Source organism: Lampris incognitus, chromosome 3 (assembly GCF_029633865.1).
Source record: "Lampris incognitus isolate fLamInc1 chromosome 3, fLamInc1.hap2, whole genome shotgun sequence".
In the NCBI taxonomy this organism is placed as follows: Eukaryota; Metazoa; Chordata; class Actinopteri; order Lampriformes; family Lampridae; genus Lampris; species Lampris incognitus.
The window spans coordinates 79,752,633-79,779,978 of NC_079213.1; the positions used below are offsets into that span (position 1 = coordinate 79,752,633).

Sequence of the window (27,346 nt, forward strand, 5' to 3'; positions counted from 1 at the left end):
TTTTCCATGTGATGATACGGTCCTGGTAGTCCTGAGTCGTTGCAATTTTCTGCTTCTAGATCGTCTATCGGCGTTTCCCTCTCAATGCCTCCGTCCAAGTCAATCAATTGTTCTTCCTTTGTTGACAATAGTGAAAGCATTTCGCGTCCTTATCAAGTAGACTCATGCGTGTAACTGCTTGGTTGGACCAAAGACATGCACCCACACCGACCTATTCTGGATGATGTTGCTTATCCCTGATCCTAGGTGATTCACGGTAGCCATTTCACACTAGAACGCTCACCACACATCAGCTTGAGGTGGTGAGGGAGAAATCGTCGAGCCAATTAAACAGGGGGATGATTGGGTGGCCAGATTGAGAGAGCCAGGTTGGGAATTTTTCCAGGACACCGGGGTTAACCTACTCTTTGCAATAAGTGCCATGGGATCTTTAAAAAAATTTCTGATTTTTTTTCCTCTTTTCTCCCAATTTAGTGGCCAATCGATGCCTATTTGAATTCAAACACCCACCCTCATACTGCATGCGTTCGCCAACTGCATCTCTCCGGCCGGCAGTCTCGAAGGAGACGCCTCGCCACTTTCGTGACAAGGCGAATCCAGGCCGAATCGTTGATTTTTCCGACACACAGAGACGCATTCATGTGACGAACACAAGCCGACTCCACCCCCTACCGAAGACATCGTTGCCAATTATCGCTGCTTCATCGAGTCCGGCCATAGTCGGATCTGACGAGACCGGGGCGCGAACCCTGGTCCCCAGTAGGCAACTGCATCGACACAAAGCCGATGCTAAGACCACTACACCACCGCGGACTAGTGCCATGGGATCTTAAATGATCACAGTGAATCAGGACCTCGGTTTAATGTCTCATCCAAAGGACGGCATCTCCTACAACACCGTGTCCTCATCACTGCACTAGGGCATTGGGAATTTTTTTTATTTTGGACCAAAGGGAAGACTGCCCCCTACTTGCCCACCAACACCACTTCCAGCAGCAACTCAGTGTTCCCAAGCGAAAGCTCCTCCAAGTCCTTATCGGCCCTTGGCCGGACCAATGGTTGAGCGAGGTTCCCTCAACTGGACCAATGGTTGAGCGAGGTTTTCCCTCAACTGGACCAATGGTTGAGCAAGCGAGGTTTTCCCTCAACTGGACCAATGGTTGAGCGAGGTTGAGCTTTCAGCGTCCAATAGTTAAGCAGCACACCCGTCCCCAACGATCAATCAGCGTGCCTCGTCACGGGCCGATCGACTGACAGCGTGCTAGCCTACTGGCAACTGTCGACTAAATTGATGTCCGTCTCCCTGCCATTTTTCGGGACTCCAGGTAAATTTAATAGCAATCTTTTTCATACTTAACATAAATTCTTGTTATGGATTAAGCGGTTTTCGTTTTACTAAGAGATTATTAGGAAATCGGACAACAGTGTCAGTCAGTCTAACCTTACTCGAGATGCGCGACTTGGCTAAGTGTCAGGAGGCTACCGTTGTTAGCCTCGCCAGAAAACATGAAATCACACACTTTCATTAGCTTTATTCAGCCCAACAACAGTCCAGCTTACAATATTATTGTCTTATCTAACTTGATGTGTACCACTGAAGTTACCGGCAGCTCAATTCGGGCTGTAGGCCTATGTTTCTCAGCCCCTCAGCCGATACAAAACAGCCTCTGAGGAACGAGTGGATTGTAGGCTAACGTTACCCTCTATTCTATATTGTCTCCCAATAATTCTCTTGAAGTTTCATTTCAACTGTATTTGAGAAAGGGTTTCTTTACGGTAACTGCTGTAGAAATATTGTGTGTGTGCAGTGTCACGTAAATTAAATTGCACTTTCTAATATTTTTGTATCAACACAGTGTTGTGTGATACTGGTCAATCTATAGAATCTATTTGAGTTTTAACAATTAAAGGGTAAGCCATTTGAGAGTAGCCTACGAAATAAAATGAGTTTAACTCATAGGACTAGGATACACATGGTTTTGGATAGCAAAATAGGCTATTAGAATACTAATGGGCTTTTAGACAAATTACCTATATTTCTTCATGTTTCACTCCACCAGGTGAACAACAACATGGACAGAGTAAATCAGTGCAGCGTGTGTGACAAGGTCTTCACTGAGAAGTCCAACCTTACACGCCACATGAAAATCCATGCACCGAAGGAGAACCAGTGTGCAGTATCAGCAGCCTCGTCACGTCGCTGGGAAAAGGCGTGGTGAGAAGAGAAGGTAAGATGTTTACATCTTTACAGAGATTAAATGATGTGAGTAGGCTGTTTGCTCGATTAAAAATAAAATGTTAAGCGATTACACAAATAATTATACTTAAAGATCACTTAGGCCCCACTAGATAAACGGTCTATTGAAAAGAACAAAGCTAGATTGTCCAATTTTCTGCAGTTACCATTCTGTTTGTGTTTTTTTTTTATGGTTTCACTCAAACCACAACAGATATGTAAACAGAGAGGAACCTCTGCAGAATATCAGACAATCTAATTAATTAAGTTATGTTTTGAATAGACCATATATCTAGTGGGGTCTGAGTGATCATGTAGTGTGATTTTCTATGTCATCACTATATATCTCATTTGTAATGCTTCAAACGGCCAAGTACACCTTTAAATGATGTGAGTAGTTTTTTAAGTGGTAATGAAAGTAAATGCACATTAATCTTATCGTATGCTTTATATTTGCAGGTCGAATTTTGAAGAGCCGGAGCCTGTGAGCCGACCCATTCATCAAGAGTCTGCCACTGCTGAGCCTGCGAACCCACCCATTCAGCCAAAGCCTGCCACAGCCAGCAGAGCTACACCGACCCCTTCAGCCAAAGCCTGCCACGGCCACCTTCATTCGAGCTGCGGTGTCGGGGGCATCTGTGTTCCTGGTGGTTCCTGCACAGCCTCAGGCTCCAAACATCAGTTTTTATGGGCCATCATGCAGTCAGAGTTTCACAGTGGTAGCACCGCCCAGCCCGCCGCACCAACAACCAAACCAGTCATGCCCAACAAGTCGAGGAGGCCATGCAGTGCTTGCCAAGTACCTCAGTGTGGTGGGCAGCGGAAGCAGTACACACCCTCCAAGGAGAAAGCTGCTGGCTGGGAGTAGCCAGAAGATATTCACCTATTGCCCAGTAACTAGGAAATCCACTACTACCGGTTTTGAAGGTGTTGTGTACACGAGCTTTGAGCACTTTAAAAGTGTAGTAGACGAGGAACTGGAAAAGAGGAAATAATCAGGCTCACTCTTCTGCTATGGAAGGTGAGGAACGGCCACGGCCAGGGCAGGTGCTGAGCTAAGAGCAAAATCCAAAGTGAAAAGATGAAGCTGTCAATGAAGAGCTGGTCTCGAAACATGTCATGTTAGCAGAAATAAAAGCTTTAATTATTTTGAAGAGTCTGCAGTGTCGCGAGCTTCATCTTTTCACTTTGGATTTCACTCCTATGCTATGCCTTAATACCTCGATATTGGGTCTCTCTAACTTATTTGTGGCTCAGTTTTTTCTTTTACATTGTATTTGCAAAGTTCTGTTATTGCACTGTTATTTTAAAGTTATTGCACTGCAAGGTAAGTCCTAGGTAATGTTTAAAAGAGGTGCATAATGTTGTGAAAAGGCTAATTATATTAATCATAGTATAGGTAGTTTAAACAAAGGACAAACATGGGACATTTTAATGTTGAGAAGTGTGGGATTGTCTGTCATTATGCAAAGCACTCGAGTCAATTTAGTGACGAGGTTAACATGCCAACAGTAACACAGAAAGAAATATTTAAATTTGTATTTTAAAATATATTTTTATGTTATTTTAATAATATTTGAAGTTGTTAATTTGTTTCCAAAACTGTATTCTGCTTTAACATGTGTGATTTCTTATGGGTCTCTGTAAAATGGAGATTTTTTAAAATGAAACAATAATTTACAGAGAAGAAAAATGCCCACTGTCTGTTTTTTTCATTTTGTTTCTGCTGTTTAAACTGTTAAAATTTGGTGAGTTGATAAATAATAATTAAATAATAATTTTGTCAATGACAGATTTGTCAATGTCTGTGTGTTTACTAAATGCAAGTTTAGTATTGTTGCAATAAGATGACCCCATAATGACTGGAAGTGACCATGACAGGAAGTGTCTTCTGCTTTGGTGCCATGCCTCTTATCCTAGGAGATGCTGTCAAAACTATCCAGCAAGCCTCTGGGAATCAATCCAGTTAGTCAATAAAAATCTGAAATCTGAGCATGCTTACTTGAATGCGACCTGAAGTGAATGGAATGAAGACTTGTGTGGGAAGGCTGGGTCATCTGGAAACATGAGATTAACCTGAGATTGCCACTCAAAACAATCCAATTGACTGTCTTCTAGATAACAAGTTGTCAGTACAATGTGCTTATCATATCATATGATGCAATGTAGCCATTTTCTATTTGGAGTGTTGAGGTCTCCCTTTTGCCATGTCACAAGCAAAAAATACAGACGAAGCTTGTGAGACATAGCAACAATAACTATGTTGCTATGTCTCACAAGCTAAGTCTGGAATGGTGTAATGATGAGGCAGCATGTAATAATGAACAGAGAATAGATGATGAATTGTTAATACACCACAGTAAGCAAGATTAATTGTTTCCACCTGTAGTCCCCATTTACTTTCATTAAATAGAAACCTAGATGCCGAGTGTCAAGCAGGGAGGCAATGGGTATCATTTTTAGAGTATTTGGTATGATCCGGTCGGGGAACTGAACCAGCAATCTTCCGTTTACAGGGCGAGCACTCTAGCGCACTGATCTAGCCTAGAGCTGTCATACCTTTTCCTGCCAGGAGATGGCACAAATTCCCCATATGAAAGCATGATATCCCAGGATTTGCTCAACCTAGGATCCCAGGGATATGGACTTGGGGGGGGGGTCGTGACCCGTTCCCGGCAGGTCTTCCATCCAAGTACTATCCAAGCCCATACCTGCTTAGCTTCTGTAATTCGGCAGAGCCAGGGTACATGTTGGTATAGCTGCCAGCCAAATGTTGGCCGTTGAAATTTTAATACCATAAATCCTTAATCTATTAGTGTTTTGTTTTATCTTTTTAACAGTATGTCAATTGCCTTTTAAGTTTTCATTTAACTGAATCTTCTTTTTACTGTCACTAATGGAGCATCAACTGCATTGTCGTTGTCCGACACAATGACCATAAAGCTCTTGAGTCATGGGGGGGGGGGGGGGTCACCTATGCTTGACTAGAGAAGGAAAAAACAAACAAACTAGATTGCTATTTATATTCCCAAACCTCCTTATCGTGGATTGAGATTGAGCCAGTGTGACGCAGACACAGGTGTCCCCAGAATAAAACCAAGTCATTCATTAGTTTAACGGTGTGGGGAGGGACCACGTGATCACTCTTCCATGTGATGTAGCTGCCTGACCTTGCTGAGCACACACATTGTGATGCCGTAACACCATACAGGGTACTCCTCTAGACGTGTGTGGGCAGATGGCCACGTGATTCATGTAACTTGGTTGTTTTTAAGGGTTGCACAACAAATTCCCCCATTGGGGCTTATTATTATCTAAACTTACCCCCCCCCCCACACACCCAAGTTAATGGCAATATTTTGGATGATATTTTTCTTCAAATAAAATTAAACGAATGAAAAAAAATCTAAATGATTATCAACTTGATTGATTGATTGATTGATTGATCAGTTTAACCCTCTCTGATCTGAACGTTAAAACGTTATTTGACAACGTTTGTCTGATAGTTTTGTCGTACACTGTATGGGGGCCTCCTGGGGGATCTGGCACCGACAGGGTCAGCATAAACCACAGCAAACGTCTCTGAATGCTAATCCAACTCTCGTTTCAACCCTCTGGGAGTCGGACTGGCGCTAATTGAGAAAGCTGGATGTTAATGTCAGACCCGAATCCATGACCCCCTACACACCTTTCGCAGCTGAAAAAGACATAGAATAAAATAACGCTACTGCAGAATTCAAAAGGATCGTCGAACCTCGAAAAGCCAAAAGAACACGCGCGCGCGCACACACGCACACACACACACACACACACACACACACACACACACACAAAGTGCGATGGAGACTTTCATGTGCAGGCTGAGAGGAGGTTAAACCGACTCACGGAAAGACGGAAATAGCACAACGAACAAAAGAAAAAGAGGGAGCCACGCTTCTCCTCACAGTCGATGCACGAATATAAAGATCAGCAGTGTCCCATTACGAGGCCGATGCTTACTCACCCTGCAAAAAGAGCGACTCTCTCAACCAAACACTAAAAGCTCCACAAGCCTCACATCTCTATAGCGCAACAAGGGCGGTTGCTAAGGGAAACCGATACCTCGTCATCTACAAACGTTTAAATCATGTTTCCAAAAGGGAAATGAAAAAAAGGTTTTTTTTTAAATCATTATTATTGATCCCCCCCCCCTTCATATAAAGGAGCGGTCTACAATAAAAAAGGACAGTCTTATGGATGTTATTGATGAGCCCATCTCCTCTCATTCAAGTTGCTCATAGAGGAGGTGCAGACTTCCCTGCAGCGTCCGCGGCCTCGCGCAGAGTCTTCCTTAAAAGACACGAAGCCGTCAGATAAACAGCGGAGCCTCCACAAGCCCTTTCGTCCGCGTGACGGTGTGCAGAGACCCTACGTCACCGGTCTGGAAGGGGAGTCAGAATTTACGCACGGACACCTTCAAGACAGGCTGACTTTGTGGAGAGCCTCCATCCTCCGGTTGCGCCATGGAGAACTCCACCACGCAGGGCGCCGGTGCTCCAAACGCCGGCTCTCTGAAACTTGCGGCGACCGACGGTTTGAAGCGACTGCTGGATAATTTTGTAGGGGTCTTCGCCACAGCAGGATTACGCGTATGGGGCGATCCCGTATTTCCAGAGAGCGACGCGGCCAGGAGCGGTGTTGGAGCCGGGTTTATGGCCGCTGCGCCGTCAGAGACCTCTCACCTGATGCCTGCCTTCTGGGATTCCCCGCTGAGCCACGGAATCAACGTTTTTGTGGGGCTCATCCTTTGCTTCACGATGCTGGGGCTGGGCTGCACGGTCGATGTGAGCCAGCTCGGGCAACACATCCGGAGACCCATCGGGGTGCTGCTGGCCCTCGTGTGCCAGTTTGTCATCATGCCCCTGGTCGCCTTTCTCTTGGCTTTGGCTTTCTCCCTTGACGATGTGGCGGCCATGGCTGTTCTGCTGTGTGGCTGCTGTCCGGGGGGGAACTTGTCCAATATCATGTCCCTGCTGGTGCACGGAGAGATGAACCTCAGGTAAACGCAACGTCCCGCCGGGGTAATCAGCGGTAGTACCGACCAAAGTTGTGAATGGATAACACAAGATTGGGTTATTTGGGTTTGTACTACTGGGACATGTAGGCTACTGTATAACTCTGTCCGTATCGAAGATGTTTTTTATTTTACGCACAGGTTAAACTTTACGCACGGCTCTAAAGTTGATCACGACAGTGCATGTAAATGAATGTAAATCGCACTTGCTCAAACTTAATTTGGAGAACCCAACAATGTGCTCGTGACCCCTCTTATCTCCCCTGATGTGACGGTGCGTCTTTCTTTGCTCTTCTCCTCCTCAGCATCATCATGACCATATCATCCACGCTGCTCGCGCTGGTGCTCATGCCGCTGTGTCTGTGGATCTACAGCCGCGCGTGGATCAACACCCCCGTAGTGAACCTTATGCCCTTCGGGGCCATCATCCTGACACTGTGCAGCACTCTAATCCCAATCGGCTTGGGGGTTGCCCTGAGGTATCGCTACACGCGGGTAGCCGACATCGTGTTAAAGGTAATGGGAGGGAATCCTCAAAGATGTTTTTTCTAAGACGAATAAAACCAAACAGAGAGGTTGATCGTCTGACTTTAAATGTTTGAAGTGTGTCCCCTGTAGTGCGCAAAGGCGCATTGCGTACTTTTCCATGTCTGGCACAAGTAGAGACGCAGATGACCACAGGGCACAATGACATCAGAGGCACTTTGTCAGAAAGTGCTCCTCCCTTTCCAGTGATAAAAGCAGCTTCCGTGAGGGAGGGGCACGTTATTTACAACAGAGAACAGGATACGCCCAAGATACTGCGAGGATATAACGGTGCCACCCAGTCCCGAGGGATGGGAAAAACACCCAATGCTTATCCTGTTGTGTTTTGCTTTTGCAGGTGTCCCTTTGGTCTCTCCTCATCACCCTTGTACTGCTGTTCATCTTGACCGGGGCTTTGCTTGGGCCAGACCTGCTGTCTACTATCCCTCCATCTGTCTACGTGGTGGCCGTGCTGATGCCCTTGTGTGGCTATGCGGCAGGCTATGGCCTGGCCATGCTCTTTGACCTGCCGCCCAACTGCCGCAGGTCCGTCTCCCTGGAGACAGGATGTCAGAACGTGCAGCTTTGCACAGCCATCCTGAAGCTGGCGTTCCCCCCTCAGCTGATGGGAGGCATGTACATATTCCCCCTGCTCTATGCCTTGTTCCAGGCAGCCGAGGCGGGCATCTTCATCCTGGCGTACAGGCTGTACCGAAAGGAAGTTTTACACAAACAACATCCCATGGGGTCAGGCGACGACACGGACGTAACGTACCAAAGATTTCAAGATGAGGATTTTGGTTTTGACTCGTCTTACGGCGCAGTGACAGTGAGCGACCCAAACACCATCATGTTGGATCCTTGTCCTCCAGACTCAACCCCTGTTTAATGTACATAAGACAGTTTCTCACTGCAGCCGAGGTGGTGCATAAGATGACCCCCTCGTGGACCGTCATCCTGTTCATTGTCATGCGTGAACAAGCTCTGGAAAATAGAGGGAGATGATTCAGGGAATATGTGATGGGCATAACATGTTTTATCATCTGCTGGTTGTTAGACCGAAAAGAGGTGCTTCATATGTCAGTCGTACACTTCACATGTGGACTGAAAGGTGAAATACTGCCAAATTCAAACAACGTTCACATCTTATATCGTAATGGGATAAAAACAACATATTTAATCCAGAACATAGCTGTGTTAATTATACTACAATTGCCGTCCATAAAGGGTGACTTTTATCTGTGAAAGTAGTGCAACGTTCATCATCAGGTATACGTACAGCCAGTACAGCAACACAACGGCTGCCATCACCAAAGCAGCACGGGGTCCGGTTTCAAAGGTTTACTTGACAACATGATGGTTTAATTGCTATTCCATCCAATGGCTAACCATGCTTCTCACTTAATGTTGCAAAACTATGTGCAGGTGTATGAGTGAGAGAGGCAGAGACAAAGAGGGAGGGAGGGAGAGAGCGAGCGAGAGAGAGAGAGAGAGAGAGAGAGAGAGAGAGAGAGAGAGAGAGAGAGAGAGAGAGAGAGAGAGCGATTGGCGCACAGGGTGTCTAACAAGCATATCATCAGAAAACGTGGGTATTTCCAACCATGCAGTGCCAATGGTCGATAAGTAGGACTATATAAACAAGAAGTAGCCTACTACTGTCTGAAAAAGATGTACAGTTGTGTATATTGTCATATATGTCAAGCAAATAAAGTATAGTTAAAACTGGACAAAAAATAAAACTATGGCGATGGTGGTTGTGTTCAAGTTGCACCATGTTGACTCGTGTTTTGTCTTTTCTTTTGTCCAAGTCTTCGCCAGTTTAGGTTCGGGCAGAGCGTGCAGTGCCACACCTGATCACAATTAGAGCTAATGGCCTCGCCAGTCTAATTTAAATGGGTATGTCAGTGAGCATAGGTTGGCTGATCAATATGGCTACGTATCGTGACGAGTCAATAGACAGCTATTTGTACTCATCGTACAACCCATACACCGGCAGGTACCACAGACCCAAAGACAGCGGGAGGAAATTCGGGAGTCACCTGTCCAGCTATGCGGACGCGGACGCCTACAATAACCAGCAGCGGGCGAAGCTGAAATCCATCTTATCCCAGATCAACCCGAAACTGACCCCGAGGCTCAGAAAGGCCAACACTAGGGACGTGGCGGTGCAGGTCAACCCGAGGATCGAAGCTTCCGTCCAATGCGCACTCGGGCCCCGGACCCTCGTCAACGTGAAGCGCGGACCGAAAGCCCCGCCGGTCGGAAGTCCCAAGGAAGGCGACGTGCGGTATACCCGCAACCTCGCCGTCTATTCGCCCATGACGTACAGAAGCGTCACCTCCTTCATCTTCGAGGAGAGTAAAGCGGTGGGGTCGTCCGCTCAGACGGGCGAGCCGCCCGGGCCCGCGAGGGAAAGCGGAGCTACGAAGGAAGCGAAAGCCGAGGCGGAGGACGCGGCGAAGAAACCCGCCGCCCAGCGCAAAAACCTCAAGGCCAAGCGACCGGTTAACGCGGGGGACGCGCAGTCCGCACAGGAGGGGTCAAAAGCCAAGAACCGCGTGAAGTTCCAGGTGATACCCCCCCCCCCATCTCAAACTCTACGTGTCGAAACTAGGATCTGACTCCTTTCTTCTCCCCCCTAGTTCCTCGAACAGAAGTATGGCTATTTCCACTGCCGCGAGTGTAACCTGCGATGGGAGAGCGCTTATGTGTGGTGCGTTCAGGGCACAAACAAGGTAAAACTACCGGCGTCCGACGAGCCTCCACATCATGTTACCCTCGGGAATCTAACTACAAGTTTCTCCTTCCAGGTCTACTTCAAACAGTTCTGTAGGAAGTGTCAAGCGGACATGAATCCATTCCGCGTTGAGGACATCACATGCCAAGTAAGGACTTTTTTTTTAATGAATCGCTGTAACCCCCTCCACACACACACCCACCTAACTGGGTTTAACAACAGCCAAAAGAGTTGGGCGCTATTGAGGATTATTGAGCTTTGAATTCCATCTTTCTGAGAGCTGTAGAAGGAAAGGGAATCATTGATATTGTAACGTGCATGGACTAACGGGTCGGACTCTTTAGTCGACTGGTTAACGTTGTCGCTTGCGGTGCAGGAGATACGGGTTCGCGTCCCGGCTGTGGCGGTCCCCGGACTGCCCCCCGAATTCGCTACATTGGTGTCAGAAGTGGAATGGTGAGACCGTGAGGTCATTGGAAGCGCGTGAGGGAGCTGATATGCCTTCCCGAAGGAGGGGGGTAGTGTAACGTGTATGGATAAGTAGACACGTTGGTCCTTGGCTAACGGGTCGGACCCTTTAGTCGACTGGTTAACGTTGTCGCCCGCGGTGCGGGAAATCGCAGTTCGCGTCCCGGCTGTGACCATCCGGCCGGGCCGCCCCCCCCCCCCGAATCCAGCGAAATTCCGGGACGCGAACCCGTGTCTCCCGCTCCGCAAGCGACAACGTTAACCAGTCGACTAAAGGGTCCGACCCGTTTGCCAAGGACCAACGTGTCTACTCATCCGTGATCGTTACAATATTAACAAGAGTAAGAACCAAACGTCGACTGAATGGAATTGATGTGGCTTTAGTTTAGGGAGTCATTGATGTTATTGTAAACCCATTGACTTGCATCTGCAACTTGTCTTTCAAAACGGGTACATTTTCTTCCGTCCAGCCGTTATCCAAGCTGCTTATCCCAACTGGGGTCCCTGGATGCTGGAGCCTATCCCAGCAGTTATCGGACGGCAGGCGCGGAGACGCCCTGGACAGGCGGCAGGCCGCCTGTCCATCACAGGGCCGACACACATTTCACACCTAGGAACGTTTAGTACGGCCGATTCACCTGACCTACATGTCTTTGGACTGTACATCACCATGTAATATTAAAATAGCTAAAGTTATCCCACTATACAAAGCTGGGGCTAGATATCACTTTACCAATTACGGGCCTATGTCCTTACTTTCCCAGTTCTCTAAGATTTTGGGAAAAGTTTATATTGCAAGGTTTAATTTTTTAGGAACAAATTGTCAGTATCAAACAGTATATGGTATTAATGGAAGAAATAACTAGTTGTACTGTTAAGAAGAAATATGCAGTGGGAGTATTTATAGATTTAAGTGTCTGATAAATGAAACATTACTTTGTGGTGGGGCTAAATTGGCTGAAAAGTTATATGGGAAACGGACAATTTGTGCACAGGTGACTACAAATCGGCATGCATGGACGTTACTTGTGAAGTCCCACAGGGGTCAGTATTGGACCCTAAATTATGTTCTGTATATCAACGTCTATTTAAATTCATTTTATTTGCGGATGACACGACCATTTGTTGTTCCGGGGAGAATCTACAGGAGCTTTTGGAGTTGCTCACAGCTAAAATGAAAGTTAAATGTGGTCTGACAGAAATGGATTATTAAATCTGAACAAAACTTACGTTTATTTGGAAATCGTAGAAGTAATCCATCCACCCATTATCCAAACCGCTTATCCTTACTCGGGGTGGCGGGAATGCTGGAGGAGCCTATCCCAGCAGCCACTGGGCGGCAGGTGGGGAGACACCCTGGACAGGCCTTCACAGTAACAAGTAGAAGTAATGACCAACAATATTAACATTGAAAGGGTATATGAAAATACATTGCTGGGTGATAACTTGACCATAAAATCCGCTGGAGACGTCTGTAAGATTCGTGAAAACACAAAGGGCAAGGAGCATTGGAGTTCTGGGGAAGACGAGGCTCATTCTGGATCATGAAGCGTTGTACATTCTGTATTGTTCACTTGTGTTGCCATATCTGAATTATGGTGTGGAGATGCCTACAATCGTCATGTGTACTACAAAAGAGGGCAATAAGGATGGTAAACCATGTAGGATATAGGCAACACTAACAAACTGTTATTAAATTCACAGGCTATGAAGTTCATGGACCTGGTAGAATTTAAGACTGTACAAAGCAAGATCTATTCGTAACACTCACAAAAGTGTGGGTATTTCAAATTATGGGGTAAGTTTGTGGAATGGTGAAGAACTTGAGGAAAGCACAATTTTGAATCGATTCAAAAGAGGTACAAAAATATTTTAAAGAGGTACAAGGATGAGGGTGGCGCACTATACACTGCGGCTCACAGCAAGAAGGTCCTGGGTTCGGACCCCGGGTCCTCATATCATGGGGGTCATCCTGTTAGCATGTTCTCCCTGGGTTTCCTCTGGGTGCTTTGGTTTCCCCTCGCAGCCCAAAGACACGTGGGTCAGGTGAATCGGCCATACTAAATTGTCCCTAGGTGTGAATGTGTTGACCCTGTGGACTGGCGGCCTGTCCAGGGTGTCTCCCCGCCTGCCGCCCAGTGGCTGCTGGGATGGGTTCCAGCGACCCAACTTCTGATTAGCCGCTTGGATAACGGATGGACAAGGATGAGGTGTTGCTCCTCTCATGACCGTGACACCCATGGTGGATGTTATTGATTATTGGAAATTATTTTTTTTTGTCTGAGATATTGAGAATGACATGCTCTGTGTGGAAAAACGAAGTTTATTATTTGGGTGTATTAGAGGGGGCAGGGAATTATAAGCAACTTCCTCCTGCTCCTTTTCGAACATTTTTGTTGGCTTCTCTATTCTTATTGAAATGACTGGGTTTTTATCTATGCTTGATTTTTTTTCCCCTTTCAAACTAGACATTTGAATTAACTCCCACTCTTTGCAGAATTGCAATAAGGCGCGCTGCTCATGCGCGGTGAGTCCGCGCCACGTTGACCCCACACGACCCCACAGGCAGGACCTGTGCGGCAGATGCAAAAGCAAGCGGCTCTCCTGCGACAGCACCTTCAGCTTCAAATACATCATCTAAGGGAGCGACTTCACCGTATCTTTGTCCGTACGCACCACAATCCGATCCCTCACGAGGACGTCCGGGGAAGCTGTGTAGAGCACGGGGGGTTTGGGAATTCAGGCCGCAAAGTCGTCGTTGCACGATTACTGAATGTCAAATAAAACGTACTATCTAGCACTACCTGCTGTGACATTCTTTGACACCTGCTTTCCATTGGCTGAGCAACTGTTCCGACAACCTACCTGGTGTCTCTAAGCTTGTATTTTTCCAAGTAGATCCAAGGTCTATGTAATGGTTGCGGTTTGAATTTGGCAAGCATTTACCACCTTTTGGTCTGGAGGAAGTGCTTCATAGCCATGAGATTTGTTAATTAAACTCGGTGTAACTGCCAATCCTTTGGTTCGAGTGCATCCTTTTAAGCAAGATGCAGAAACTGCACCCTCATCTGCAACATTTTATTCCTAATGGCTACAAACAAAAGCTACAAACGCTTTACTTAATGATTGGTTTTTATTTATCCAGAGAAGGCTGGTATGTGAGTGAACAATGAGAAAAAAGTAATGCACCTCTACATAACTCTTCCAGGTAAACAATATCCATTAAATAATTAAGAACAGCATTCAAATGTACCAGACAAGCAGGGGGGGGGGGAAGCTGAGGAATGAGTACAGTGATTGTTACAATGTGCCATGACAAGTTTTTACACAAAGCATTCAGATCTCGGTTCACGTCCTGCAATTTTGGCAGCAAGCGGTGCCTTTCAGCGAGCATAGCGAAGCTTCGATGGCAGCCGTTTCCCCCTCGGAACACAGGATCAAAATGGTGGTAGGCGAACAGCCTTGTGACGGGCTTCAGCAAACATGGACAAACAACCCACAGGGCTTTAACCAGAGCCAGTGTGTTGGAAGGAGGGCCAACGGAGAGATCACAGTGGAGAGAAGGAATGCATAGGACTCAGCTTGGATGGCCTGTGGTGGTCTAATGAGAGAGAGAGAGAAGCCATTTAAGAGCCCCCCACTATTATCCGATTGGTAGAGAACTGGCGAATTTCAAATGAACCCTGATGCCCCACAACCACCTACCAAGCTAGTCTTTGGGAAACGAAGTCTGTGGCTGGATTACAATGGTGGAGCGGATCATTAATGACTCATAACTGGTCTTGGTTTTTCTCTTCTCACATTAGCTTCATACATCCTAATCGGATTAACAGTGCATTACACAAAAGTACAAGGGAAAAATACTGGTTTTAAACTATACATTTTCTAAAATATATACAGAGTAAAATAAGTTATTGTTTCCATAATGATTCGTAGCCAGTCTGCACCTATGTGCAATTATGCATTTGTGTGTGTATACCAGAATATCCAATATATTAACACACAGTCAAAAGTCTCTAAAGGCAGCTACTTATTTGGTTAGAGTTTCGCGAGGGGACCTGTTGAAGGCAACGCTCTTCTCAAAGCAGGTCAATAAACATATATTTCTCTTTTTACACTCCCTGAGAGGAAACGGCCTCCCCAGGGTTACAATTACATGTTAAATATCCTAACATTTACAACCTAGGATGTTAGCTCTAATAAAAAATACATTTCTCAAAAAAATATTCTTGCAGTGCTTTCCTCTTTCAAGCATGCTTTTGATTTTTTTTTTTATTAGATTTTATGTTTGCTTATGAATCTTGCCAGGACTGTCTCACACATCCAGCTTTTCTTTAGGAACGACTTACTTGCTTCAAGAACAGCTCAAAGCTGAAGGCTGACAGGGCCACTGGACTCTGGCCAGTACAGGAGGCCCATTAGATGACTTCCACAAAAAAAAAATATCCCAAAACATTTAACTAACATCATCCATCCCACTACCTCCTTTGCTACTCACTCGTCCCCTCTTTCAGCCGATCTTATTAACAAATGCACCACCAAATGACTTATTGCAGCTGAATTTTGCGAGTTGGCTTGGTCTGAAAAAAAAAAAAAAGATATTAGCTTTAAGTATTCATATATATGAAATAATATATATTAATAAGAGTCACAGTTTTTCCCACACATCCTTTAGCCCTTATAGGTAGAGTCTCTCTAGTCCTCCTCCGAAGCCCCTCGCTGTCTATCCAGTCTCTACAGCACACGCAAGGTCTGGGTAGAGCAGAGGGAGGCTACTATAGTCCAGTCCAGTCCAGTCCAGGCTTGTGGCCTGTGGTGCCATAGACTCACAGTCCAGTGCTGATCATTGTGGTGTGGGGCTGGCAGGCCTGGGCCTGACTCAATGCCTCACGGATCTGCAGGTTGAGTTCCATGAGACGGGTGCTTGCCTGAGACAGGTCCCTACTGGGGCCCACCACTGCCAGGCAGCCCGTCTGGCCCAACGTTTGGTGACGGAAGTAGATGTGCAGAAGGGTCTGGACCGCGTCATCTGTCTCATTGCCAAAGATGTCGTTGGGCCACAGGGACCTGTAAAATGGGGCAGTTTTTAATTGAAACTTAACAGTGTTGTGCATTCCTGAAGAAATAAAACTTAAGATTCGATGGAGTGGTTTTATTCAACATACCTGAAGATTTTGACCTGTGTTAGGGCAGAACTGAAGTCTCTAGCTCTAAGTGTTTCGATCAGTGATTGGATGGCTGTCTCAGTACTGGTCTGGGCAGAGTCTGATATACACACATCCTCTTCTCCATCACTTCCTGACTCTGCTTCTTTCAAACAGCTCTCCAGGATAGCCAATTCCTCAGACATGTTGGTCACCTTTGAGAGAGACACACACAACCACATGCAGATCAGACTACTGCAACATTCACAGTCAAAGGAAGTCAGTATACAAAATGTTAGCACTGATCAATGATTAACTAGAATATTGACCCCATCACTCAGAGAAATCAGTCAATCTCATAAGACTGCTTTAATCTGCCGCCCCACAAAGAGCCACAAACACAGCAGAGCTAGACTATGGTAGGATAGTCCATGTAGCCCTAATTGTGGTCTATTGCAGTCCAAATATTCAGATAGTGATAGTTAGATGGTTTCATTTCCTGATAGTTGGAGGAATTCTTTACCTGGCCAAACCTGGAAACCCAATTAAATGGCTAACTGCAGATGTCATCAAATTTCACCGTTGATCTCTGTCAGCATCATGTTACACTGGTTAGACATGTGTGATAAACCTAAACCTTTAACTGTCTTCTTCCACTGACCACTTCAATTCAAGCAGTAATCCAAACACAGGCTACTGTGCAGCTTTACCCTTACCTCTGCCTCTCTCTTGATGGTATCCACCCTGTTGATCAGCTTACAGTAGGCCTGGAAGAGCAGCAGCAGCTGGAAGTGCAACTTATAGAGCCTGCGACACAACTCCAGCTCCTGCACGCACGTGCAAACATGCGCGTGTGCACACATGCGCGCGCGTGCACACACACACACACACACACACACACGTGCGCGCACACACAGGAACAGATAATCGCACACTGAAGGTGAACAAGGGCTGCTCTGCAATGTTATCATTCACATGGTCACATAATTAGACAGATGTGTGTCCTGGGTTAGAGACGAAGGAGGAGATGAAAAGGGTTAACGCGGACTAGAGGAGGATTGGCATCCAGTTCAGCCCAAGGTGGAACAAGTGGGGGGCTGATGGACAAGTCATATTGGCATTAGTCATTTAGCTCTCAATTAAGAATGCCATTACTCAAAACCACCTGTCACGCTTCCTATGGGCTATTGCCACCAGGTATGGCTTACTGGATAAATAAACCAAACTAAAAAGTAACTGACTCCGATTTTGAGAATTCATCCTATTATGGGAAAATGCGGAGGGAGAAAAAAAAATGTTAAAATGACATGAAGGGGCAAAAAAAGATCATTTGAACAGGTATGGGAATGGAAACATGCAAGATTTAAGAAATCTAAATAAGACAGCAATATGGTTCTCTCCATCCACCCATCCATCCTCTCCTACTGATAACCCAGAGTGATATCCCCTTCTAGAATGAACAGCAACTGTGTACACTTATTAGGAGTTTAGAAATGTATCTACAGACAATCAGTTTGGAGTACAGAAGGGATAGGAAGCTGATTTTTCCAGCTCAGAAGTAACCATGAGTAAAGCATATATTGGCATACACACTTAGGGAGATACATAATTTGATGTGTGTGGAGGGGGGCTGAGCTGGGTTATATAAGTGCTGGAGAGAGAGGAGGGTTACAGAATGGGAGAGCTCAGTCTGTGGTTGTCAACAGCGCAGCTACATATAGACAGAAAGAGATGAAATGGTCAGTGTTTTGTCCAGATGTCATGATTATTGCAAGTCTAGAATACGAGAACCACTTACTGCTAGATTCTCCATTTGCTAAGCAAGAAGGTGAGCAGGTCACAAAAACAAAAAAGGAAGAGAAAGACCAAAAAAATTAGTGAGCCTTCAACATGGCAGCTGTGACACAGCGACCTCACAGGCAAGGGGTGAAGCCCATCAGTTTTCTTTCATACAGGTCAGGGAAGGCTCAGTGCCAATACACACAAGAGCTCACCTCAGCAGTTACAGAAACATACAGAGCACATATATACATCCCTATGTGTGTGCGCTGCAGAATACCACACAGAAAGAAAGAGAGACAGTTACAAAAGAGGGAGGAGGGATGAGCAAAGAAAAAAAAATCTCTCTCTTTACTGATGACAATGCAACAGAGTTTAACACTACAACGACCGGGATTTCACTCCTACCTAAAACGACCATGGGTGGTCAAATTGACGGCCGGTTTTTAAACTCTATATTCTGTCAAGATAAATACCCAATCGGGATATTAATGCATTACATATATTAGTATAGTATGTCTGTTAGGAAACTAACTGATACCAAAATTAACATTTTGACAACTTTTAATACTATTTTTCAAACAATTTAAAATGGCCGTTGTCCAACATCTGTAAATACTGCAACACCTCAGTGGTAGTCATGGTGCGTCTGAAACGGCGTCTGTAACCAGACATGTTGGCAATAATCAAAAATCAAGTTTAGACTATTTCTCTGCACTGGAGGACGCTAGTTTTTTTCTAGGACAGTGCAATGAACTTCGTGAGGGAAATGATACGACCAAAACACATCATAAATAGTGACATGTCATTGCACGATCACGCACAAATTACGAGGCGGTCATGATGACTGCTCATGGTCGTTTTAGGTAGAACTTATCATAACCTTTTTTGTGCCATTGATCTAAAACTCATTTTAAATGCAAATATATGCAATTTTAGGGGAATTCAGGGAGCAGCAGGTCTGTATCTTTTTTTCTTCTTCACAAAGTTATTAAACTTTGAAAATCCAAAACGGTCTTAATGATCGTCTTGGTCGTTCTAGTGTTAATCTGTTTTCTTATTTTTCATAGCAAAGCATCTCCTTGGAACTCAAAAGTGTGGAGAGCAGAGGTTTGAGTAAAAAGTTAAAAGTGTGTGCTAGAAGCTCTCGCTAGTTGTGAGCATCAGCGCCACTGGGGGGGGGGGGGCATGCAGAGCTTTAAGCAACCAAGGTCAGTTACATCCATTTCTTCTGTAATCTGTATCCATCTTCTTTCCTATTAAATTAATTTATTACACCTGGCTCTTGCTTCACGAAATGATCATATTGATCGAGAAAATGATATTAGGTGACAAACATTGTCCTATTGAAAAAATCTAAGCATTACATGCAGTGCAAATCATACTGACAGGACTTTGGTAAGGATATGAATCTCAGGTTGAAAAAAAATTGCTCTTCAATTTCCTAAAAGTTTTTAACAGCCCTACAAGAGCATCCAATCTTAGTGAACTGGCAACAACTTTGAACAGAACCTAGTAAAATTATGAGGACTTTTCAAATTACTGTCTAGGGGACTGTCATGTCCTGACTGACACAGATGTGATGTTCAGGCATGTGCTTTGTATGGTTTAAGTGTTCTTTCTTACCTGGGCCTGAGTGTTGGGTCGTTGGTTGCTGTCTTTGTCACCAAATGTCTTCCTGCAGTTCTCCAGCCACTGTAGGGTTGAGGAGAGAGGGATAGGTGGGCAAGAGAAAGGGAAGGCAGGAGAAAAGACAGTATGATTATTAGGCATTCACAGAGGAATGAGGAAAAAGACAACAATGTGAATTACTACACTGCATCCTTTGGAGTGTAGATGTGCCTGTGTGTGTGTATATAGTAAGAGTTGGATGACGGTGGTGGTGGTGGGGGTAGATTTAATAAGCGTGCTGTACTTAGCGAATTAAAGAAGACCTGCTTCAAAGCAGGGGGTGGCATTCAACCCTCCAGGGACTGTAGCTGTCTCATTCAATTAGTACCCCTGCATCCCAGAACCCTCTGCAATCTCATCTGTTCTTCTTCCTCCCCTCCCCCTTCCACTGCCTCCCTGTTTTCTCCTGCCTGCCCCTCTCTAACTGATTTAGGAATGCTGAGGCCTATTTATAGCCCTTCAGCAGGGGATGTCGCAAGCAATGTAGATACTAACGGCAGCTAAATTCACTCATACCCTCTGCTGATTCAATGGCTGCCCTAATGACGAGACAGAGGGGGCCATTTATCTTGCTGAGTATCAACTCTTTATCTCATTGCCAGCAGTCCAGTGAGCTGCAGGAGGATATGGAGATAAAGGGAAATATACACATACTTCCTCAAGCTCATCTCTTCTGAGATAAGAGAACATTTTGAGACAGTCACTTAACGTAAGCTGGACACTGAAACAAAATTTGCATGCATGACACTTCAGGACCAGTGATGGATGTGGTTTAGGATGCCCTGCAGGTGGTATGGGCGGGCAAGTGAGCATTGATGGGCAGCGATGTGGAGAGACGTACCTGTTCCGCTGCTTCTCTCTTGCCGTTGTATGTGTCAAGGTGTTCCTGTAACTCCAGCACACTAAACTTCAGAGTCTCCAGAAGTCCACATGAGACCAGCTAAATCAATGAGACAGGACATAACATACATTAACCTATGACTGCACACAACACATGGTATGAAAATTAGAAAACACACAGCGGCACAAAGATGTGGCATGAAATATGCATAACGTGCTGCACTCGCATACAAATACTTTAATTTTTCAAAGTAAATTCATGGCTGTTTGTGTAGTAAAGCATTATCCAACTCCTTACATTAATTCATTAGAGGCAACCATAATGAGCAGCCTCACCGTTTCTGCATCCAGCAGCACAGTGGGGCACTGGGAGCGTGAGGTCATGACCTCCAGAGAGCTGAGAAACTGATTGCCCATTCGCTGTAGCTTCTCCCCAAGGAAGCGCACAGATGAATGTGTAATGGAACCAAACTTCCTCTGAATGTTCTATAGAAAGAAAAAAGGACGCAAAGCCCCCCCCCCCCAAAAAAAGAAAATCCTCAGATTTCTCTTTTATGAACAAGGTGGTTATAGATGTAACCAAGAGGATGCAGACATCAATAAAGATATGGACATGTAAATGAATATCAAACACATATCAATGCTCACCTGAAAGAGTCGGGAGAACACGTGGAAAGTGTAAACAGCCGAGGAACCGTCTGTATCTGACAGCATCTGGTTGACATGGCAACGCCAGGCATCTTCGTCGTTCTCATAGGTAACAGGCTGGAATGCTGCCAGGATAGCAGAGAGGAAGGGCGAAGGGGGTGGAGAGGCCTGGATCTCTGGGAAGCAGTCTGCGTCACCCTCATCTTGACTGAAAAACATGCACACAGGGCCACTTAGCTACAAACTGACACTGCACTCACCTCATTCTGCACTGAGCTGGCAAATGTAAACACACTCACGATTACTGACCAAGTGCAAGTTTACAAACTCTGCATCTCTCAATCTTTTCACTGCAGAAGCTTTTGCTGCAGTCTATTTTCAGCCCTATTCTACTGCAGTGCTCAAGCACAAAAACAACATATGGGGCTATTAGCATTTTAGCATCATCTCCTCTTAGCTAACATCTCTCTTACACACACATGCACAGATACTCACAGGCCTGTGGTACCAAAGAGCCTGAAGAAGCAGACAGTATAGAAGTATCTAAAGCCTGCGCTGCCAAGCGCTGTGGCGGATATGGTCTCTGTCCTCATCCTAACCTTAACTAACGTCTCCCTCTCTCTCTCCTAGCCTTCCTCTTTCCCTGACGTCTGCAGCACAGCAGTGCTGCAACTGCTAACTGCACTAGCGCAATGCTCTCCCATCCCACACAGGACTGCAGAGAGCTCTATCTGGGTCTAACATCTACATGAACTGATGCATATATACACTGCTACAAAGCAAAGGCCCCAAACGCAGTGATATGTAGCTGTGTTTTTCTTACTGGTTTTCTCTCCCTTACATATATCCCAACACAAACACAGGGGGTTGAGCCCCACTGTTTTCAAACAAACAATCAGTAGGAGTATTTCCACAGACTCCAGAACATCAATCAAGATGGTCAGAGCAATATGAACGATCTTGATTGAATTTATGTCTAAAAGTAAGTGGCTATGTATGTGTAACTAAATGAATATGTGCAAGTGTGCAGTCACTAATTTATCCAGGATGGTTTAATACTTGATTTGTACCCAACTGCTGTGACTGTCCTCTGGGCAGAGTTGGCCCATCTTCAGGTTGGTGTGTTTCAAGGCAGAGTGGCACCCCAACCCCTCCCCGCCATCCTTCACAGAAATGGCTGTAGCTATAGACTAATATCGAGTCTGTGCCAGGGGTGAACTCATTCAACAGAACAGCTGAAAAATCTTCCACTCCACAATTACCGGAATCAGCCACACCCAACCAGAACTTTTTTTTACATCTACACAATGTGGAAATCACTGCCTATGTCAAGTAAGATAACCAAATTGGACCATAATAACGATGAAACAGTTTAAAGAGTGAATTATAAATTGTATATGTAAGAGAAGCTTTACGGTAAAGGTACAATGCAAACCCTGGTTTCTTTAGTAATGTGTCAGGAAGGGTTACATATATTTTAACATGGGTGTCTATATAAAAAGATTACCAACTTGTGTTAGTAAACTCTTAATCTCTCATTTGGCTTGAGAGTTGAGAAAGTTTCAGAACTTGACTAGTCACACCAAAATACAGTATTTTATAGATGAATCAGTCAACACTAGGATGTGTACCTGCTTTGATCCATGTCACATGTGGCTTATTGGTTTTGCTCTCTGAGCTGGCACAAGTTAGTTGTCTGCTCCTATTACCTGGACATGCCAGAGAAGTCGGCTTCCTCTTCTTCACATCGCTCATCAAGCTCCTTCAGAGCCAATGTCACATCTTCCTCACATACTGAGCCACAGGGACTGTCTGGGACTTGTGGCAAGGGAAGAGGCAGAGCGGTTGGGGACTCTTCCTCACAGAGGGACCCTGGAGGGGTGTCTATAGCTGGAGGGGGAGGGGGAGCCGGATCCAGGTCGTCCTGGGGGTCCTGGGCATCTGGGAGGTCACAAAGCTCTGGTGGATCAGAGGGCAGAGCGGGAGCGCTGCAAAACCCTGTGTCCTCACTCACGCTGCTGCTTAGTTCGTCGGCTGCAGTCATGCTCACGGCATCCTGTAATACACAGTCAGTAGGAGGCATCCAAGAGCAGCTTAACAGAAGGAGTAAAATGTACAGTCTCTTTACAATATGACTTTTCATTTTGACGCTGAGCAGCTGGACTGCTTCGTTACTATGACAATGGCTGCTCCCACCATGAACTCAGGACCTTAACCTTTTTTAGAACCTGAAATAGGACTGCTTTAGCCTCTACTTAAGAATACTATATTACCTTGGATTATCATTTAGGGACATTTACAGCACCATTAGTGAATATATTAATTTCCTCAAAAAACATGCTTCATGTCACTCTGTATGCTAGCATCTCATAATTACAGGAAAAAGAAATATAAAAATCAATTAACAGGAGCTCAATATCAGTCCATCACTGGAGTGCCATAAAAATACTACGACCTGGGCATACATAAAACATGGACATGGTGGTTAGATGACAGACAGTGAGAGCCAACAGGACAGCAGATATATGAGATGCATGTGTCTGATGACTACTGATTCATAGCTCACATTTCTTAACTGCACACTAATAAAACATAGATGAATGGCTTAGAAAACTGTCTTAGGAAACCTTAAGAAGTCCCCACTGAGTGAACTTCAAGCAGCAAAATTACACTTTTTTAAAAGGGAAACAATCAAGATTATCATAATTCTCATTAGCAGCCATAACACTGAGCAGTCTTCTGTGTGTCTCTGAAATGCTGCCGAAATGAAATTGAGTGTGTTGGTGATGTCACTGGCGGCCAATCTGTGAATGTGAAAACTTACAGCCTGGTTTGTCAATAGGCTGCATTGTACCAAGAAAATGCCAATAACAACACTATATATACCTGTATGATGCAGCATTGATATTTGCATTCTCATACAATGTAGCCCATCAGTAAACCAGGAAGTAAGATCTCACGTTCACGGGTTGTCAGCCAGTGACATCACTGACGGACACTTTTCAGACACACAAAAAAACTGGTCAATTTTATGGATGCTAATGGAGTGTTATCCCAAAAACATTTATAAAATGTTAAAAATTGTGATTGTTTCTCATGAAGCTACAACTTAAGACCGCGCAAACACGGAACGAAGACATCAATTACAGCACTTCTTTGTACCAAACCGGTAACAACCTATGACTGAGACGTGGGGAAACACTAGCTAAAGCTCCATTGTGTAATTTGACAGCGTACATGCAAAGCACGCACATGGTGGGAGAAGTATGTCAGGCAATGACATAGAGGCAGGGTCTAATTGAAAGCACTTCTTTTTTTTTGTTTTGTTTGCATGTTTCTTTTCCTCCCTTTTTTTCTTGAAGAGTCTAATACATTAGAAACACTACGCATGGCAGGCAGCCAGTGCGACACTGAGGCAATGGCTATATTACAGAAAGCTTTTAGGAGTGGTCATTGCCATGCTGGAGGGAATGAGTAAGAGTATTGACGGTTTTATCTGAGGTTCATTACGCTAAGAGCTGGGGCTATGATGCAAGAGATGTCCTTGGACTGACATTGAGACCACTGGCTACAAGTGAGCTCATAGAAAGCTCCATTCACTTCTTTGTATAGTTAATAGTGTAGGGCATTGTCAATGAATGGGCTCTTCTAGGTAGGAACATCCCGGCTAAAAATCATTCACACAGCCTATAGCCACATATATGAACTATGAGATCAATGCATGTAACAGGTAAGGTGTAAAGAACAGGCAATGGGGTAAATTCTCTTGAGGTCCCACATTCTACAGTGTAAATGCAGATAAAAAAACAAAAACAAAAACATATTCACCGCTGTTAGTAAGAGTTAAAGTGTCAGTTGCAGTAGATGGCAAAGGCGTTAGTTCATCTAAAGTTTAGTTGCAAGACTGTTAAGAAGAATTAGTGAAAAGGCAAATCAGTTAGCTGATGATAGTGTTTAACTGCCTGATGCACAGTATATTACTTAACTGTATATTTAGAAATTTAAACTCACTTTTAACCGACTTACACTCACAGGTGAGTCTGCAGACGTTTAAGTAGCTGATGTCCATTACTCAAGTATTTAATGGGAGATTTAGATGGGTGAAGTTATGTTCTGAGTTACTGAAGGTGAGCAGTTACAGCTGACCTGAGGTGAGCATTTTCTTTCCCCTAATGATCTCTCCCCAAATCACAGAAGCAAGCCCCACAAAAACCACTGCAGAGAAACTAAAAGGTAACCAACAACCCCCACACCCAGAGTAGAACTACAAAGCAAACAAAGCTGGAAGAGACAGAGGAGGAGGGAGCAGGCCACAGTGCTCTGACCAGAGAGTAAGCAGGCGGCAGGGCTGGAGAGCCAGGGTGGGAAACAATGCTGGAACATTGACCCCACCAAGCGCCCTCACTATATGTACACAGGGAGAGAAGGAAGTCGTTAACCCTGTGACTGGATGACACATGAGTGAGAAAGCACAGCAAGGGCAGGCAGAGTTTAGAGAAAATGGAAAGATGTGCTAGAGAGCGCCCGAGCACCACAGGTTATTGCTGTCCCCAATTGATCGCACCTCAGGCAACTGGCTGCTTGTGCTATCTGAGTGCGCCATCTCCAGGACAGGGCTGTCCAGACGGGGAAGAGAGGGCAGGACGGCAGCCTCCTCGGTCAGGGCACTGCTTGATGACTCCTGGGACTGCTGCAGAGAGTCCACATGGTTGGATGTGGCATCATCTGTGGCAGAGTCACTGTTTAGCTGAAGGGGGGAAAAAATAATGCAAAGGTCAGTTAGCTTTTCTATTACAGACATTGGACAGAAGACATATAAGATGGTATCTGTCCATCTGATTTGATATTGATATCCGCCTTTGTTGTAAGTACAGTCAAGAATAGGGCTGTCACTTCCTCAAAACTGAGTTTAATACCATATAAAAAGCAGAATTTTAAATCTGAAAAACAGTTGAATTTAGACATCAAACCACAAGCATCACTGGCTAAACTGTTAGGATGGATGTAAAGTGATGTATCTACTTTCAATTACATTGCTGTTACATGATCTTCTAAGTAATGTGTTCACTCTATGCTCCCTACCTGTGGGGGAAAACAATTGATTTATCAACATCTATATTCAACTATGCATGTCGGCATGATTCACCATAACTGAGCTGAGGATTGTCTGTATGCTATCACTTTGTAATTGTACCAGAAATCTAACTATGTAAGTTGGACTAAGCCTGTGTCACTAAGATTAACAGTTATTACAATATTAGTTTACAAAGCTATTAAGTATATTTTTGTTGCCTTTTTTAATATCAATAAATTCATGTTGTGCTGGGAGAGTCAGTTCTTAACACTGACAAAGCGAAAGACTTAACAGGTGTGTTTTCCAAGACCACAACGTTTTTGTCTAACCCTTTTCCGTTCACTGTTTCCAACAATACATAATATTGACCTTACTAAAGCTTTAATATGAAGCTGTAGAAAAATTAGCTAATGTTTAGTCTGTTTAGTCCACCATTTCACTGTTTCAGTTACATAAATTGTTTCAAAAAAAGAGAAACCATGCCAATATAAAGAAAAAAAAGTTTTTCAATTGTCCCCCCCCCCCCCCCGGGGTTCATTTTCCAATGCTCCAACAGAATCAGGTAAAAAGACTACATGCCCATTTTTGATATTAAGTTACAACGTAATACTGGATGACAGTAAAGAGTTTTTTGAAGGTGGTGGGGTCGGGTGGGGGGACAAAGCCTTCTAGAAGCTCATTCTCATTGTGCAATACTGACAGCAAAGGGAAGAGAAGTAGTAGAAACAAAAAATATTCTCATTTGACAAAGTAGTGTGGTGGCCAGTGATACAGAGCACTGGCCACCACAGTAGAAGGTCTTTCAGCGTTAGCATAATTAATAGCGTAGGTAACAGTGTAACAGCCTGCTTGCATCTTGGAGCAAAGCGATGTGGAGTTAGAGAAAAGCAGCAAGAATGAATTAATAGGAAAAAATAATACTAGGTCAAGCCCAAAACAAACATGCTGTTATTCTGAAATTTGTCCTTTGACATATTTTGATCACAACCTATTGCATTTTATTTCAAAATTAAAATTTCTCTTTCATTATGGTATTACGCCTGAGAGTCAATGATATTGTGGCTTAAAACAAATGTTTACTGAACTAAATAGTTACAACTTTCCTACACTGTACTTACCCAGTAGCTTTAAAACAAGCAGTACAACAGCCCTAATTTTGCAGCAAGAGGAA

At 44.6% G+C, this 27,346-nt stretch overlaps 3 protein-coding genes across 6 annotated transcripts in view; 2 read left to right on the forward strand and 1 right to left on the reverse strand.

Moving 5' to 3' along the window:
• Positions 1 to 6,720: 6,720 nt before the first annotated feature.
• slc10a4 (solute carrier family 10 member 4) lies at positions 6,721 to 8,703 on the forward strand. The gene is made up of 3 exons (XM_056277915.1): positions 6,721 to 7,274; positions 7,595 to 7,805; positions 8,173 to 8,703. Exons 1-3 carry the CDS (start codon positions 6,739 to 6,741, stop codon positions 8,701 to 8,703), a joined length of 1,278 nt encoding a protein of 425 aa, XP_056133890.1. The 5' UTR covers positions 6,721 to 6,738.
• Positions 8,704 to 9,742: 1,039 nt separating this feature from the next.
• On the forward strand, positions 9,743 to 14,057 carry zar1 (zygote arrest 1). Its single transcript, XM_056277717.1, has 4 exons — positions 9,743 to 10,384; positions 10,457 to 10,549; positions 10,625 to 10,699; positions 13,517 to 14,057. Exons 1-4 carry the CDS (start codon positions 9,743 to 9,745, stop codon positions 13,658 to 13,660), a joined length of 954 nt encoding a protein of 317 aa, XP_056133692.1. The 3' UTR covers positions 13,661 to 14,057.
• A 25-nt stretch (positions 14,058 to 14,082) lies between these two features.
• Positions 14,083 to 27,346, reverse strand: part of fryl (furry homolog, like) — an 82,474-nt gene continuing 69,210 nt past the window's right edge. For 2 of the 4 annotated variants that reach the window (XM_056277721.1, XM_056277719.1), the window contains 11 exons: positions 25,666 to 25,848; positions 22,811 to 23,157; positions 21,102 to 21,309; positions 20,790 to 20,939; positions 20,455 to 20,553; positions 19,569 to 19,637; positions 17,962 to 17,979; positions 16,880 to 16,990; positions 16,185 to 16,378; positions 15,850 to 16,086; positions 14,083 to 15,599 (listed from right to left, as the gene is read on the reverse strand). In XM_056277721.1, the coding sequence (XP_056133696.1) occupies positions 15,530 to 15,599; positions 15,850 to 16,086; positions 16,185 to 16,378; positions 16,880 to 16,990; positions 17,962 to 17,979; positions 19,569 to 19,637; positions 20,455 to 20,553; positions 20,790 to 20,939; positions 21,102 to 21,309; positions 22,811 to 23,157; positions 25,666 to 25,848 (1,686 nt within the window). In that variant the 3' untranslated portion in view covers positions 14,083 to 15,529. The remainder of the gene's footprint in view (positions 15,600 to 15,849; positions 16,087 to 16,184; positions 16,379 to 16,879; positions 16,991 to 17,961; positions 17,980 to 19,568; positions 19,638 to 20,454; positions 20,554 to 20,789; positions 20,940 to 21,101; positions 21,310 to 22,810; positions 23,158 to 25,665; positions 25,849 to 27,346) is intronic. The other 2 variants (XM_056277718.1, XM_056277720.1) reach the window with 2 other exon arrangements.

Coding starts and splice junctions, on each gene's coding strand:
- slc10a4 (XM_056277915.1), top strand. CDS start 6,739: ATGGAGAACTCCACCACGCAGGGCGCCGGTGCTCCAAACGCCGGCTCT. Junction 7,275..7,594: donor CACGGAGAGATGAACCTCAG/GTAAACGCAACG, acceptor TCTCCTCCTCAG/CATCATCATGACCATATCAT. Junction 7,806..8,172: donor TAGCCGACATCGTGTTAAAG/GTAATGGGAGGG, acceptor TTGCTTTTGCAG/GTGTCCCTTTGGTCTCTCCT.
- zar1 (XM_056277717.1), top strand. CDS start 9,743: ATGGCTACGTATCGTGACGAGTCAATAGACAGCTATTTGTACTCATCG. Junction 10,385..10,456: donor AGAACCGCGTGAAGTTCCAG/GTGATACCCCCC, acceptor TCTCCCCCCTAG/TTCCTCGAACAGAAGTATGG. Junction 10,550..10,624: donor GCGTTCAGGGCACAAACAAG/GTAAAACTACCG, acceptor TTCTCCTTCCAG/GTCTACTTCAAACAGTTCTG.